Source organism: Dendrobates tinctorius, unplaced genomic scaffold, assembly GCF_039654945.1.
Source record: "Dendrobates tinctorius isolate UK_male_01 unplaced genomic scaffold, ASM3965494v1 ptg000022l, whole genome shotgun sequence".
In the NCBI taxonomy this organism is placed as follows: Eukaryota; Metazoa; Chordata; class Amphibia; order Anura; family Dendrobatidae; genus Dendrobates; species Dendrobates tinctorius.
In genome coordinates this window covers 24,542,379-24,556,783 of record NW_027361690.1, presented here as the reverse complement: position 1 = coordinate 24,556,783, position 14,405 = coordinate 24,542,379, and the positions used below count along the sequence as shown (strand labels likewise).

General features: G+C 45.3%; 1 protein-coding gene across 4 annotated transcripts in view; it reads left to right on the top strand.

Annotated features, from left to right (window-relative positions):
- The window catches only part of USP8 (ubiquitin specific peptidase 8), a 144,660-nt gene that overhangs the window by 63,750 nt on the left and 66,505 nt on the right, over nucleotides 1-14,405 (top strand). For all 4 annotated transcript variants that reach the window (XM_073568501.1, XM_073568500.1, XM_073568503.1 and 1 more), the window contains 2 exons: nucleotides 5,595-5,739; nucleotides 10,520-10,728. In XM_073568501.1, the coding sequence (XP_073424602.1) occupies nucleotides 5,595-5,739; nucleotides 10,520-10,728 (354 nt within the window). The remainder of the gene's footprint in view (nucleotides 1-5,594; nucleotides 5,740-10,519; nucleotides 10,729-14,405) is intronic.

Below are 14,405 nucleotides of genomic sequence, written 5' to 3'. Positions count from 1 at the left end.
GCTAATGCCATCTCGATCAGAAGAGCATTATGGCTCAGAGAGTGGAAAGGGGAATGCGTCAAAAAAGTCTCTCACATCTCTTCCTTATCAGAATGGCCGCCTATTTGGAGAGAATCTGGATCAGCTTATTTCTGATGCTACGGGAGGAAAGAGTAAATTTCTTCCCCAACAGATGCTTAGGTGTCCCTTTCGGAGAAAAAAACAGTTCCGTTTCCGATCATTTCGCTCCAACCCGGGCTGGCCCACTACCTCTTCTGGGTCAAGACGCTCTCCACGCAGGGATGGAGGATCCCAGGCCTCCTATAGGCCTAGCCGGCAATGGAAATCTCGACCCAATCAGGCTAGATCTAAGGGATCTAGGTCTCAGATTTTCCGCCCGCTGACTCCTGGTGCTATCCAGTCGACACCGGCAGGGTAGGTGGCCGCCTACTCCTGTTTCGTCATGCCTGGCTTTCCGTCGTCCATGAGAGACCTGGTGTCTTCTGGATACAAAACCAATTTTGCTGCACGTCCCCCAACTCGTTTCTTCCCCTCCCGACCTCCATCATCAAAGGCAAAGGCCTTTTTCCAAGCCATGGACTCATTGCGTCGCAACGGCGTCATTGTCCCCATCCTAGAAAACAAAAGGTTTCAGGGTTTCTACTCGAACATTTTCGTTGTCCCAAAAAAAGGACGGAAGGTGAGACCCATTCCAGACCTCAAACTTCTAGACAAGTTTGTCATCATCCGGCATTTCTGCATGGAATCTTTGCGTTCAGTCATCACTTCTATGGAAGGGGAGTTTTTGGCATTCATCAACATCAGAGATGCTTACCTGCATATCCCTATTTTTCCTCCCCTCCAGAGTTTCCTGCGCTTCGCCATTTACGACCAGCACTTTCAATTCACGGCCCTGCCCTTTTGGCATCACTACGGTCCCCAGAGTGTTCACAGTAGTCATGGTGGCTGTTATGTCCATCTTACACTCTCGGGGCGTGGTTGTTCTGCCCTATCTCGACGACCTTTTGGTCAAAGGTTCGTCTTTCCACGACTGTGTGGAGTCCATTCGCATCACTTGTGATACCCTTTCTCGCCTGGGCTGGATGATAAACTTAAGCATGTCATCCCCCGTCCCAGCCCAGCAGATATCCTTTTTAGAGATGACCATGGACACCTCTCGAGAATTCCTAGCCCTTCGACTAGGACCCTGCGCTCTTTGTCAGTCATCCCCTCATTCCATCCTGTTTGCTATGAGGGTACTGGGAAAAATGGTGGCAGCGATGGAAGCGGTCCCTTTTGCACAGCTACACCTTCATCTCCTGTAGCATGCTCTTCTGGCGGTTAGGGACAGGAACACGGTCTCCCTCGACCGCCGGTGCCGTTTATCCCTGCGAGTCAGGCAGGCTCTCAGATGGTGAACATTGAGTCCTTCTCTCAATCAGGTGAGGTCCTTTCTCCCGGTTCAATGGCTAGTGGTGACTACCGATGCCAGTCGTCTGGGCCGGGGAGCAGTGTTTCGTCATCACACCGATCAATGCTTCTGGCCTATTCGGGAATTGAGGCTGATCAATATCCTGGAGATCCGTGCAATCCGGATAGCCCTACAGCAGTTCCATTGTTTCCTAGCTGGCCACCCCATCCGAATTCAATCGGACAACGCCACGGCTGTGGCATACAGCAATCATCAAGGGGGCACCCGCAGCAGGGCGGCCATATCCGAGCTAACTCACATTCTCCGATTGGGAAGAGAAAAACCGCTCGGTAATCTCAACTGTGCACATACCAGGCGTAGAAAACTGGACAGCAGACTTCCTCAGCCGTCAGGGTCTCACCTCGGGGGACTGAGAGCTTCATCTGGAATTGTTCCAACAGATCTGTCTTCGCTTGGGAACCCCAGGTGTGGATCTGATGGCGTCCAGACTCAATGCCAAAGTTCATAGCTCGGTCTCTAGATCCAAGAGCCATCAGAGTAGATGTGCTGGTTCTTCCGTGGCGTCAATTCCATCTTCCATACGTTTTTCCTTTTTTTTCTTTCGCTGCCTCTGCTTCAGAGAGTCACCAGGAAGCTCAAGGCAGAGGGAGTCCCGGTGATCCTGGTCGCTCTGGACTGCCCACGCCACGCATGGTTCACGGAGTTAGTGCGCCTCGTCGCTGACGTGCCCTGGCAATTGCGGGGACGTCCAGATCGGGTCTCCCAAGGTCCTATTTGCAACCAGAACTCAGGGACCCTGTGTTTAATCGCGAGGCCATTGAATCCTGGGTTCTGACCCAGGCTGGTCTTCAAAATAGGTTATTTCCACAATGGTTAGCGCTCGAAAACAGAAGTCAGTACGCATTTATCATCGAACCTGGAAGACATTTTTTGCCTGTGCAAGGATTGGGGGCTTCCTCCTCTCATCTTCTCCATCCCCACCATTTTAGAGTTCTTACAGGCCGGCCTGGATTCGGGCCTGGCGCTCGGCTCTCTCAAGGGCCAGATCTCTGCCCTATCGGTCTTATTCCAAAGAAGGATCGCAACAAAACTTCAAGTGAAGACCTTCATGCAGGGGGTTTCACATTTGGTACCCCCATCGCATGCCTTTAGAGCCTTGGGACCTCAATTTGGTACTGTGTCCTACAGGAACAACCTTCGAACTGCTTCAGGACATTTCCCTGACTTTTTTGTCCTGGAAGGTCGCCTTCCTTGTGGCGATTACTTCAATCAGGCATGTCTCGGAGCTAGCCGCTCTGTCCTGTCGGGCGCCTTTCCTTAATTTTCATCAGGACAAGGTTGTCCTCAGGCTGTCCCCTTCCTTTTTGCCCAAGGTCATCTCGTCCTTCCATCTTAATGAGGACATTGTTCTTCCTTCATTTTGTCCAGGGTGGAAAGAGCTCTCCACTCACTGGACCTAGTCAGAGCTCTGAGAAGATACGTTTCGAGGTCGGCGTCATTCAGAAGGACGGATGCTTTGTTTGTGATCCCTGAAGGTCATAGGAAGGGTTTCGCCGCTTCAAAGGCCACGATAGCCGGGTGGATTTGTTCTTCCATCCAAGAGTTCTGCTGAGTCAGAGGCTAACCCATCCCAGCGGGGATCAGAGCACACTCCACTTGGGCGGTGGAGCTTCTTGGGCCATTCGTCATTAGGCGTCGGCGGAACAGGTCTGTAAGGCTGCGACTTGATTCAGTCTACATACGTTCTCAAAGCATTATAATATTAACTCTCCGGCTTCCGCGGATGCGGGTCTGGGCAGAAGAATTCTGCAGGCCGCGGTAGCGCACATCTAGGCAGTTGGTACGTGAAGCCTAATCTTTTCTGTTATTTTACCACCCAGGGACTGCTGTGGGACGTCCCATGGTCCTGTGTCCCCCAATGTCCCAATGAGGCGAAGAAGAAATAGGGATTTTTGTGTGTACTCACCGTAAAATCCTTTTCTCCGAGCCACTCATTGGGGGACACAGCACCCACCTTGCTAGCCTATTGGTTTGGACTGTTCTTTAGGTTACCATGTTGTATTCTTATGTTGTTAATATTTTCCTACTTCTTTTGCACTGGACTGGGTCTCTTGGAGCCAGCACAAGGGTGTATACTGCAGAGATGAGCTAACTTTTTTTGTATTACCTTAAGGCCCTTTTACATTTAGCGATGCACCAGCGATCCCGACCACGATACGACCCGGTCAGGATCGCTGGTGCATCGCTAAATGGTCGCTAGTGAGCTGCCAAACAGGCAGATCTCACAGCGATGCAGCAGCGATACAGCGGACGATACTTACCTTTCAGACGAGGCGATCCTGACGTCCTCCCGCCCGCCTCCACACATCGCTCGTTGGCTCCAGCAGGAAGCGCCCGACGAGAAATGGAGCCGGCCGATCTCGCGCGATCAGCGGCAGACAGCGGGGGAGCCGGTCGGAGGTAAGTATCACACACCGCGATATCGCTAGCAATATCGCTATAACGTCACAAAATGGATGACGTTATAGCGATATTGCTAGTGATATCGCTATGTGTAAAACCCCCTTTAGTGTCAGCCTTCTAATGGCAGCAGCATACACCCATGGTTCTGTGTCCCCCATTGAGTGGCTCGGAGAAAAGGATTTTATAGTGGGTACACACACATCTTTAAATTTCCACCCCTCCTCTCTCCACATATTTATTTTATTCCCCTCTGTGTACAAAATACATTGAAAAAATAAACACGTGCTGCAGTTTTTTTTTTGTTTTGTTTTTTTTTGTTTGTTTTTTTAACTCTTTTACTTGAATTTTTTCCCTATTATCTAAATGAGTGAAAAAACGCTGCAAAAATGCTGAAAGCATGGACATGCTGTAAATTTGAAAAATAAGCAGTGTGTGCATTAAATGCCAGAAATCTAATTTACTTTGTTGGTTCTGTAAAGTGCAGCGTTTTTTACCTTGGGGGAAAAGGTGGAATAAAAAACAAGTGTGTGAACAAGCCCTTAAGCAAGGTTTCCCACTAAATACATTTACTGTATCTGTCCACGGGAAGGGGGTCAAGCACTAGGAGCTGCATCCATCCCAATATGTGATGCAGAAATAGATTTATACTGCACATGCGTGACCGCTAGTGATGAGTGAACATGCTTGGATAAGGTGTTATCTCAGCATGATCGGGTGCTAAGTATATTCGGTGTGCTCGAAATATATGTTCCAAGTCCCCACAGCTGCATGTCTCGTGGCTGTTCGATAGGATTCCTGTTCGTTTGGCAATCTCTGCAGGTTACAATGGCATTAATTAATTATGCCTCAGCCCTCATCCACCTTCAGCCAAGATCAAGGAGATCAGCAGGACATTAACTCCTGCCTTCTCTGCAACGTTTCTGAAATTACGCTTTGTATTAGCAACATTTTTTATGCATGTCCCTAAGTGAGCTTATCCCCTCACTAATATTGCCATTCATTTTGGGGTTCCTTTAAAGGGAAAATATAAAATGTTACCACACAAACTTTCACTGCAGTGATATAGATTATGGTGAGAGAAATGTGAATGTGGCCTTTTGTCCATTAATACCTAAACTGATACTTGTTTGAGACTTATGAGCCCCGTACACAATAGAGAGCTGTTAGCAGAATGATGGTTCGGTCGGCAGCCATCTCTCCCGCCTCCTCCATACACGTTAGGCTGTCATCTGAGCGCTCCTGTGATCTAAGAGCCACTGACAGATTTATCTACTGTCGTTTTTTCTCGCTGAGTCCTGAAAGGTCATCAGTCCAAAATCTTATATTCCAGGTCCTTATCTCTCCTAACATCATCTTTTGGGGGAGTGTCAGGAGGCCCCCATGCACATTATACTGTTGCTGAGCCTGGGAATGGCCGGCGTTGGTCAGTGTTGCACTTCAATTACTCTTTAGCTGGAAGATTAGAAACTATAAGTTCACAAATTAAATGCACAAAATGGTCAGCAATGAATTCATGATTTATTCTGGAGCAAAACTTATCAGAACATTGATAAATCTAAATAAATGGTCATAATGCTCAAAATTGTGCAAAGAACATAGGCGCAGTGATGTAGAAGCTTATCCCACATTTTGAGAGATCTCCAGTTTTCCACGTGATTCAGGAGGTCTGTCACATCGGTAAACGTTCCATTATATCTGCCTGCATATTCTTTATTTATAGTGGGAAACTAAAGCCATCCTGAAAAGTGAGCCTTTGGTATTGGATGGCGGCTATGAAAATTGGCTGTTTTCCTATCCAATGTACACCACGAATGGGAAAGTATCTGTGCCTAAAAGAAAGAAAGATGAAAACGCGGTCCTGTCATGTGAGTGAAGTTTATCTCAAATATTTCAGTGTTTTGTTGTTTTAATTATAGATTTTTATATACAGCAAACTTATATTTGTAAACCAATGTGAGTTAAGCCTTACTATAATTTTGAATTTTTGGTACTAACCATAAAAATCAAGGTTGTTTCCTAAGCTGTAGTTAGGCTATGTTCCCACTTGTTGAAAATCTGCTACATATTACACATAGTATCATTAACCACTTTCTGACGTTGGGCGGAATGGTACGCCCGCGTCGGAATCCATCCCTTTGTTGTGGGCTCTGGCGCTGAGCCCACATCTTTCACTGCACGTCAGCTGTTTTGAACCCCTTTTGTTTTGAATCGTGATCCACCCACCGCTGTTAACACATTGAATGTCTCTGTCAATCTCTGACAGCTGCATATAACTCACGCTCCCGGCAAGCGTGCCGGAAATACAATCACATGATCGTGGGTCACCGATGGGTGGGCATGCAACCTCTATGGTTGTCCTATCCAGATTGGTATAAGCACCGCCCGGTATTCGGCGCTCATAGCAAGTTAGCATTTCTGCTATGTACGGGCGATCTGATCATCGCCTGTGTGTAGCAGAGTTGATCGGACAACTGCAGCTTCTATTCTCCCATGGAGACTATTGAAGCATGCAAAAAGTAAAAAAAAAAAAAAAAAAAAAAAATGTTTTTAAAAATATTTTAAAAAATATAAAATTTCATATTGTCCCTCTTTCACCCCACTCAAAATAAAACCATTAACCCCTTCACTACAAAGGGGGGTTTGCACATTAACTCCTGGGCCAATTTTTACAATTCTGACCACTGTCCCTTTATGAGGTAATAACTCTGAAACGCTTCCATGGATCCCGGTGATTCTGACATTGTTTTCTCGTGACATATTGTACTTCATGTTAGTGGTAAAATTTCATTCAAATAACTTGCGTTTATTTGTGAAAAAAATGGAAATTTGGCGAAAATTTTTAAAATTTCACAATTTTCCAACTTTGAATTTTTATGCCCTTAAATCACAGAGATACAGCACACAAAAAAACTTCATAAGTAACATTTCCCACATGTTTGCTTTACATCAGCACAATTTTGGAACCAAAATTTTTTTTTGTTAGGAAGTTATAAGGGTTAAAAGTTGACCAGCAATTTCTCATTTTTGCAACACCATTTTATTTTTACGGACCACATCACATTTGAAGCCACTTTGAGGGGTCTATATGATAGAAAATACCCAAAAGTGACACCATTCTAAAAACTGCACCCCTTAAGGTGCTCACAACCACATTCAAGAAGTTTATTAACCCATCAGGTGCGTCAGGAATTTTTTTGAATATTTAAAAAAAATACTTCAGGTTTAATTTTTTTTATTTTACCAAGGGTAACAGGAGAAATTGGACGCAAAAGTTATTGTGCAGTTTGTCCTGAGTACGCCGATACCTGATATGAGGGGGGACCACTGTTTCGGCACATGGCAGAGCTCAGAATGGAAGGAGCGCCGTTTGATTTTTTTCAATGCAAAATTGGCTGGAATTCAGATTGGACGCCATGTCACGTTTGGAGAGCCCCTGATGTACCTAAACAGTGGAAACCCCCCACAAATGACCCCATTTTGGAAACTAGACCCCCCAAGGAACTTATCTAGATATGTGGTGAGAACTTTGAACCCACAAGGGCTTCACAGAAGTTTATAACTTACAGCGGTACAATTAAAAAATCATATTTTTTCCACAAAAATGATCTTTTCACCCTCAATTCTTATTTTCCCAAGGGTAACAGGACCCTAAAAGTTATTGTGCAATTTGTCCTGAGTACGCTGATATCGCATATGTGGGTGTAAACGACTATTTGGGCGCATGGCAGAGCTCAGAAGGGAAGCAGCGCCATTTGACTTTTTTGGCTGGAATTGAGATTGGACACCATGTCGCGATTGGAAAACCCCTGATGTACCAAAACAGTGGAAACCCCACACAAATGACACCATTTTGGAAACTAGACCCCCCCCAAGGAACTTATCTAGATGTGTGGTGAGCACTTTAAACCCCCCAGTGCCTCACAGAAGTTTATAACGCCCGGGCGTGAAAATAAAAAAATCGTATTTTTTCCACAAACATGATCTTTTAGTCACCAATTTTTGTATTTTCACAAGGGTACCAGGAGAAATTGGACCCTAAAAGTTGTTGTCCAATTTGTCCTGAGTATGCTGATATCCCATATGTGGGAGAAAACTACTGTATGGGCACACGTCAGGGCTCGGAAGGGAAGTAGTGACGTTTTGGAATGCAGACTTTGATGGAATGGTCCGCGGGTGTCATGTTGCATTTGGAGAGCCCCTGATGTACCTAAACAGTGGAAACCCCCCACAAGTGACCCCATTTTGGAAAATAGACCCCCTAAGGAACTTATCTAGATGTGTGGTGAGCACTTTGAACCCCCAAGTGCTTCACAGAAGTTTATAATGCCCGGGCGTGAAAATAAAAAAATCATTTTTTTCCACAAAAATGATATTTTTGCCCCCCAATTTTTTATTTTCCTAAGAGTATCAGGAGAAATTGGACCCCAAAAGTTGTTTTGCAATTTGTCCTGAGTAGGCGGATACCCTATATGTGGGGGTAAAACACTGTTTGGGCGCATGGCAGAGCATGGAAGGGAAGGAGCACCATTTGACTTTCTCAACGCAGAATTGGCTGGAATTGAGATCAGACGCCATGTTGCATTTGGAGAGCACCTGATGTGCCAAAACAGTGGAAACCCCCAATTATAACTACAGCCCTAACCCCAACACACCCCTAGCCCTAATCTCAGCCCTAACCCTAATGGGAAAATGGAAATAAATACATCTTTTGATCGCTTTTTATTCTGATTTTTGGGACGCAGAATGAACAAAAACAAGCGTTTCATGAATTTCTTTTGGGGGGTGCGCTTACACCGTTCCGCCTGCGGTAAAATTGATAAAGTGCTTTTATTCTTCGGGTCATTACCGTTAGAGCGATACCTCAGTTAGGTCTTTTTTTATGTTTTGGCATTTTTATGCAATGAAAACAATTTTATATAAAAAATAATTATTTTTGCATCGCTTTATTCTGCGAGCTATAACTTTTTAATTTTTTTGCTGATGATGCTGTGTGGCGGCTCGTTTTTTGCTGGATAAGATGACGTTTTCAGCGGTACCATGGATATTTATATGCGTCTATATGCGTCTTTTTGATCTCGCGTTATTGCACTTTTTGTTCGGCGGTATGATAATAAATCATTATTTTTTGCTTCGTTTTTTATTTTTTAAGGGGTTCGCTAAAGGGGTTAACTAATGGGACAGTTTTATAGGGCGGGTCGTCACTGACGCGGCGATACCAAATATGTGTACTTTTTTTGTTTTGTTTTTTTATTTCCAAAAAACGAATTTATTAGGGAATTTTTTTTTTTTTTTTAATTTTTACACTTTTTTTTTTTTTTACTTTATTACATCGTCCCAGGGGGGACATAACTGTCATGTGACAGATCGCTGATCTGTCACATCACAGATCACTGTGACAGCTCAGCGATCTGTCACAGGCATTGCACAAGGCTTCCTCGTGTCTGCGCTTTGCAGGCACTGAGGAAGCCAGCTCCCTGCAGGCCCCTGTCGCCATCTTGGATCCGGGGACCTGCAGGGATGGAGCCCCCCACAGCAGCGCTGCATATTGCGCTGCTGTGGGGGGCTCAGGGAAGCACGGAGGGAGCCCCCTCCCTGCCGATGCTTCCCTTCTTCCCTTTAACCCCCGGTACACCGCGATCGTGTTTGATCGCGGTGTGCAAGGGGTTAATGTATCGGGGGCAGTCCGTGACCGCCCCTGACACATTGTGCCTGGTGTCAGCAGTGATAATCAGCTGACACCCGGCCGCGATCAGCGGCGCTCACCGCTGATCGCTATGACGTAATATTCCATCCATGGGAATTAGGTCCAGGGTCACATGGACGGAATATTACGTCCATTGTAGGAAAGGGGTTAAAAAAGTCAAACATGCACCTATTTGGTATCTCGTTCAGAGTCGCCCAATCTATCAATATAAAAAGAGAATTAGCCCGATCGCTAAACGGCGTAACGAGAAAGTCAGAAAACCAAAATTACTTTTTTTTTTTTTTTTTTTTGGTCGCTGCTACATTGCAATACGATGCAATATCGGGCAATCAAAAGATCGTATGGATACATTTTTGGTGTAAATGAAAACATCAACTTGGTGTGCAAAAAATAAGCCCTCACCCAGCCCCATGTCTTGGAAAATAGTGCCTTTTTTTTTTTTCTTCTTCACCACTTAAAAAATAACCATTTTTTTTTATCTACAAACTTCTAATGACTTGTAGAATCATAATGGCCGGTCAGTTTTAGCATTTGGTGATCATGGTAAAAAAAAAAAAAAAAATTGTAGAATTGGACTTTTTTTTTTTTTGCAATTTCACCACACTTGGCACTTTTTCCCCATTTTCCAGTACATTATATGGTAAAATCAATGGTGTCATTCAAAAGTACAACTCATCCTGCAAGAAACAAGCCCTCACATGGCCATATTGACAGTAAAATGAAAAGGCTATGGCTCTGGGAAGAAGAGGAGCAAAAAAACAAATGCTAAAAAATGGAAAATGGCCTAGGGGTGAAGGGGATAAACCTGCAAAATGGTACCTGGCGTTTTGAAAAAAGGACACATTTGCGAATAGGTTGTCCACTCTTAGTCCAACCTACATCGTGGTATTGTCTCTTTTTTTTACTTACCTTTATTGAATTGTTTACTTCATTTGTGCTAGTGAATTTCAGCTATCCTTCTCTAGAAGAACCACCACCTCCTCCACCTGCTGTCCAGGTTAATCCTTCTCCAGTGCATACACCAGATGTACAAGACGGAGGCAAGAACGCCATTAAAGAAGAAACTGTAGAGGAACCCATCAGTGTAATTCAGAAGGCAGAACCTGCAGCCTCGGTACAGCCATCAGAAGCACCCAAGCTTATCCCACAGGTCTGCTCATAGAATATAACCATGGGGCGGCTGTCACAATCAAGTTGTTAGTATGATGCTGTTGCTAGTTTCTATTGCGTAGTAGACCTTAGTTTTGGATGTTTGTTTTGTCTGTCATCCCCCAATCCTGTCAATTTAGGATTGTGTAGTTGGTAAGCCAAGGTTCTGACTACTCTATTTTTTCACACTTTAGTTCTGACTCCTTCAAAAATGGCCAATAATTAGTGATAACAAATGATATTCACAGATGTTTAAAGAAATCCTTACAGCAGCGTGAAGGCAACTAGCACCAGGGGCCGCAGAGGTCATAACTGACTTCCTATCACTGCTAGAGACCATGGTTGTGATTAGCTGTTTGATAGATACGAAATTCACCTTAAATTAATAGAACATAAGTAATCCCTTTTTGATACCTGTCTTACATGTATACACGTGGTCAAAATTGTTGGTACCCTTCGTTTAATGACAGAAAAACCCACAGTGGTCACAGAAATAACTTGAATCTAACAAAACTAATAGTCAAAAATCTATAAAACAGGAACAAATGAAAGTCAGACATTGCTTTTCAACAATGCTTCCACAGAATAAAAAAAAAAAAAAAAAAACTCCTGAAATAGGCCTGGACAGAAATGATGGTACCCCTGAAAATAATGTGACGAAAGGGACATGTTAAATCAAGGTGTGTCCACTAATTAGCATCACAGGTGTCTACAATCTTGGGATCCGTGAATGGACCTGTATAGAGGGCTACAGATACTCACTGTGCTGTTTGGTGACATGGTGTGTATCACACTCAACATGGACCAGAGGAAGCTAAGGAAAGAGTTGTCTCAGGAGATTAGAAAGAAAATTATAATTAATAATAATCTTTATTATTATATACAGCTAACATATTCCGCAGCGCTTTACAGTTTGCACACATTATCATCACTCTTCCCGATGGGGCTCACAATCTAAATTCCCTATCAGTATGTCTTTGGAAATTATAGACAAGCATGTTAAAGGTAAAAGTTATAAGACCATCTCCAAGCAGCTTGATGGTCCTGTGACTACAGTTGCACATAATATTCAGAAATTTAAGCTCCATGGGACTGTAGCCAACCTCCCTGGACGTGGCCGCAGGAGGAAAATTGATGACAAATCAAAGAGATGGATAATATGAATGGAAAAAAAAAAACCTTCTAAACAGATTAAAGGTGAACTTCATGCTCAATTAACATCAGTGTCAGATCGCACCATCCATTGTTGTATGAGTCAAAGTGGACTTCATGGGAGACGACCAAAGAGGACACCATTGTTGAAAAAAAAATTCATAAAGCCAGAGTGGAATTTGCCAAACTACAGGTTGACAAGCCAAAAAGCTTCTGAGAGAATGTCCTATTGATAAGAGACAAAAGTAGAACTTTTTGGCAAGGCACATCAGCTCTATGTTCACAGACGGAAAAATGAAGCATATCAAGAAAAGAACACTGTCCCTAAAGTGAAACATGGAGGAGGCTCTTATGTTCTGGGGCTGCTTTGCTGCATCTGGCACAGGGTGTCTAGAATCTGTGCAGGGTAAAATGAAATCTCAAGACTATCAAGGGATTCAGAGAGAAGTGTGCTACCCAGTGTCATAAAGCTTGGTCTCAGTTGCAGGTCATGGGTCTTGCAACAGGTTAATGACCCCATAAAACACCCAAAATGGCTAAGAGGAAAACATTGGACTAATCTGAAGTGGACTTCTATGAGCCCTGACCTAAATCCTATTGAGCATCTTTGGAAAGAGCTGAAACATGCCGTCTGGAAAAGGCAACCTTCAAACACGAGACAACTGGAGCAGTTTGCTCTTGAGGAGTGGGCCAAAATACCTGTCGAGAGGTGCAGAAGTCTCATTAACAGTTACAGGAATTGTTTGATTGCAGTGATTACCTCAAAAGGTTGTGCAACAAATTATTAAGTTAAGGGTACCATCATTTCTGTCCAGACCTATTTCATGTATTTTAAAAATAAAAATTCTGTGGAAGTATGGTTGAAAAGCAATGTCTGACTTTCATTTGCTCATTTTCATAGATTTTTTATTTATTACTTTTGTCAGATTCAAGTTATTTCTGTGACCATTGTGGGTTTTTCCATTCTACATGACGGCACCACGAGATAGGGGATCCGCCCAACAAGGACAGGAAACCTTCAAGATAAAAGGGGCGGCTCCTCTCTCCGCATCAGTTGGTTTCCTGTCCTCGATGGGGAACCGTCAAGATGAAAAACCTCTTGAAGATTCTGGAAGAAAGAAGAGGATGCCTGGGTCGGGTGATTACTGGCAGACACCGGTCTGCTACACCCGTCACCAGGTACCGGTAGTCGCCTCAGGGGCCATATATTCCTATGCCCCCCCCTGAGCGAGTGCATGGCCACAGCCCGTGAGGCAAGTGCCCGGGTGAAGTTAGAGCCTCGGCGGCCACTTTGGGTGTTCCCTCCCTGATGCTAAACATACCCCATAGAAGTCCACGGAGGCCACTTTCCGTGCTCCCTCCCTGTCGACATACGGTGGCCATGCAGCCCGTGTGGCACATCGGTGGCCGGGCAGAAGTTAAGCTCCTAGGAGGCCACATATGTGTACCCTCCCTGTTGAGCAGCTAAGAGCCAGAAGAACTGCCCCAGGGGAGAAAATACCTGCAGTGGTGGCGGTGCTGTTGCTTCCTCCGGTCCAGGCAAGGTAGAACACAGCGTGGGTGGCTCTCCGATCTGACGACCATGACAAAGCAGCACTGGGGGTATGGCAGGAAAACGCCAGGTATATGGCCCAGGTACACACAGAGTTATGCTCTGGGCGCGTACCGGAAGTAAACTGGGTGCGTGCTTCGGGTATGCACACCCAGGGGTCAGCACTAAGGCAGCGCCAGAGCTGGGTAAGGGAGACGGCCCGTCGGCAAGACCGGCACCTCGCTGTCCGCTCCATTATTACAGGGGCGGGCGCGCTCTGGATGTCATGCACAGGGGCGCGCAGAAGGGAGCAGTACAGATCGTGCACCGGATGTGGTTGCCGGGTTCGCGTGTACCTGCCTCAGCCGGGGGTGCACGAGCGACACATGCATAGTAGCAAGGAGACACGGGCACTAAATGAGCGCGCACCGGATATGATTGCTGGGGGCGCGCACACACATAATACAGAAAGCGCAGGCGGCCACATGTGCACAACCAGGTGTTCATTAAAAAAAAAGAGTGCTGATATTTAAACACAGCAGAACTGCTAGTAGGCGTCACCAAACCATTTTCAGGTCGAGTGTGAATACTCTCGTCAGGAAGCAGCAGCAAAAGCAGCTTGTAAGATGGAGAGCCCTTTGCCAGAGCACCTTCAACCGCACCAGGAGGTGCAGGAAAGGCGGTCTCGCTCAGAATAGAAGAGCCAGACACGCCGCAGTAGCAGTGGGAGCCACTCGGGCAGCGCATGGGTGGATCGACACCGCAGAAAGGAGGGGTCCTTAGTCTCTTTGGGAGACAGTGAGAAGACCAGTCAGCCTCCAGATCCGATACCCGTTCTGTGAAGCGACCGAGTGGTGAGTGAGCTTCGAGAAAGTCCAGCACGCTAATGCCTGTTCTCTTTCTTTCTTTCTCTCTCTCTCTCTTTCGTCTCCTCTCTCCCCTCTTTTTACTTACATTGGCGGGATGGAGTATAGGAGGCCCCTAAAAAGAGTAGG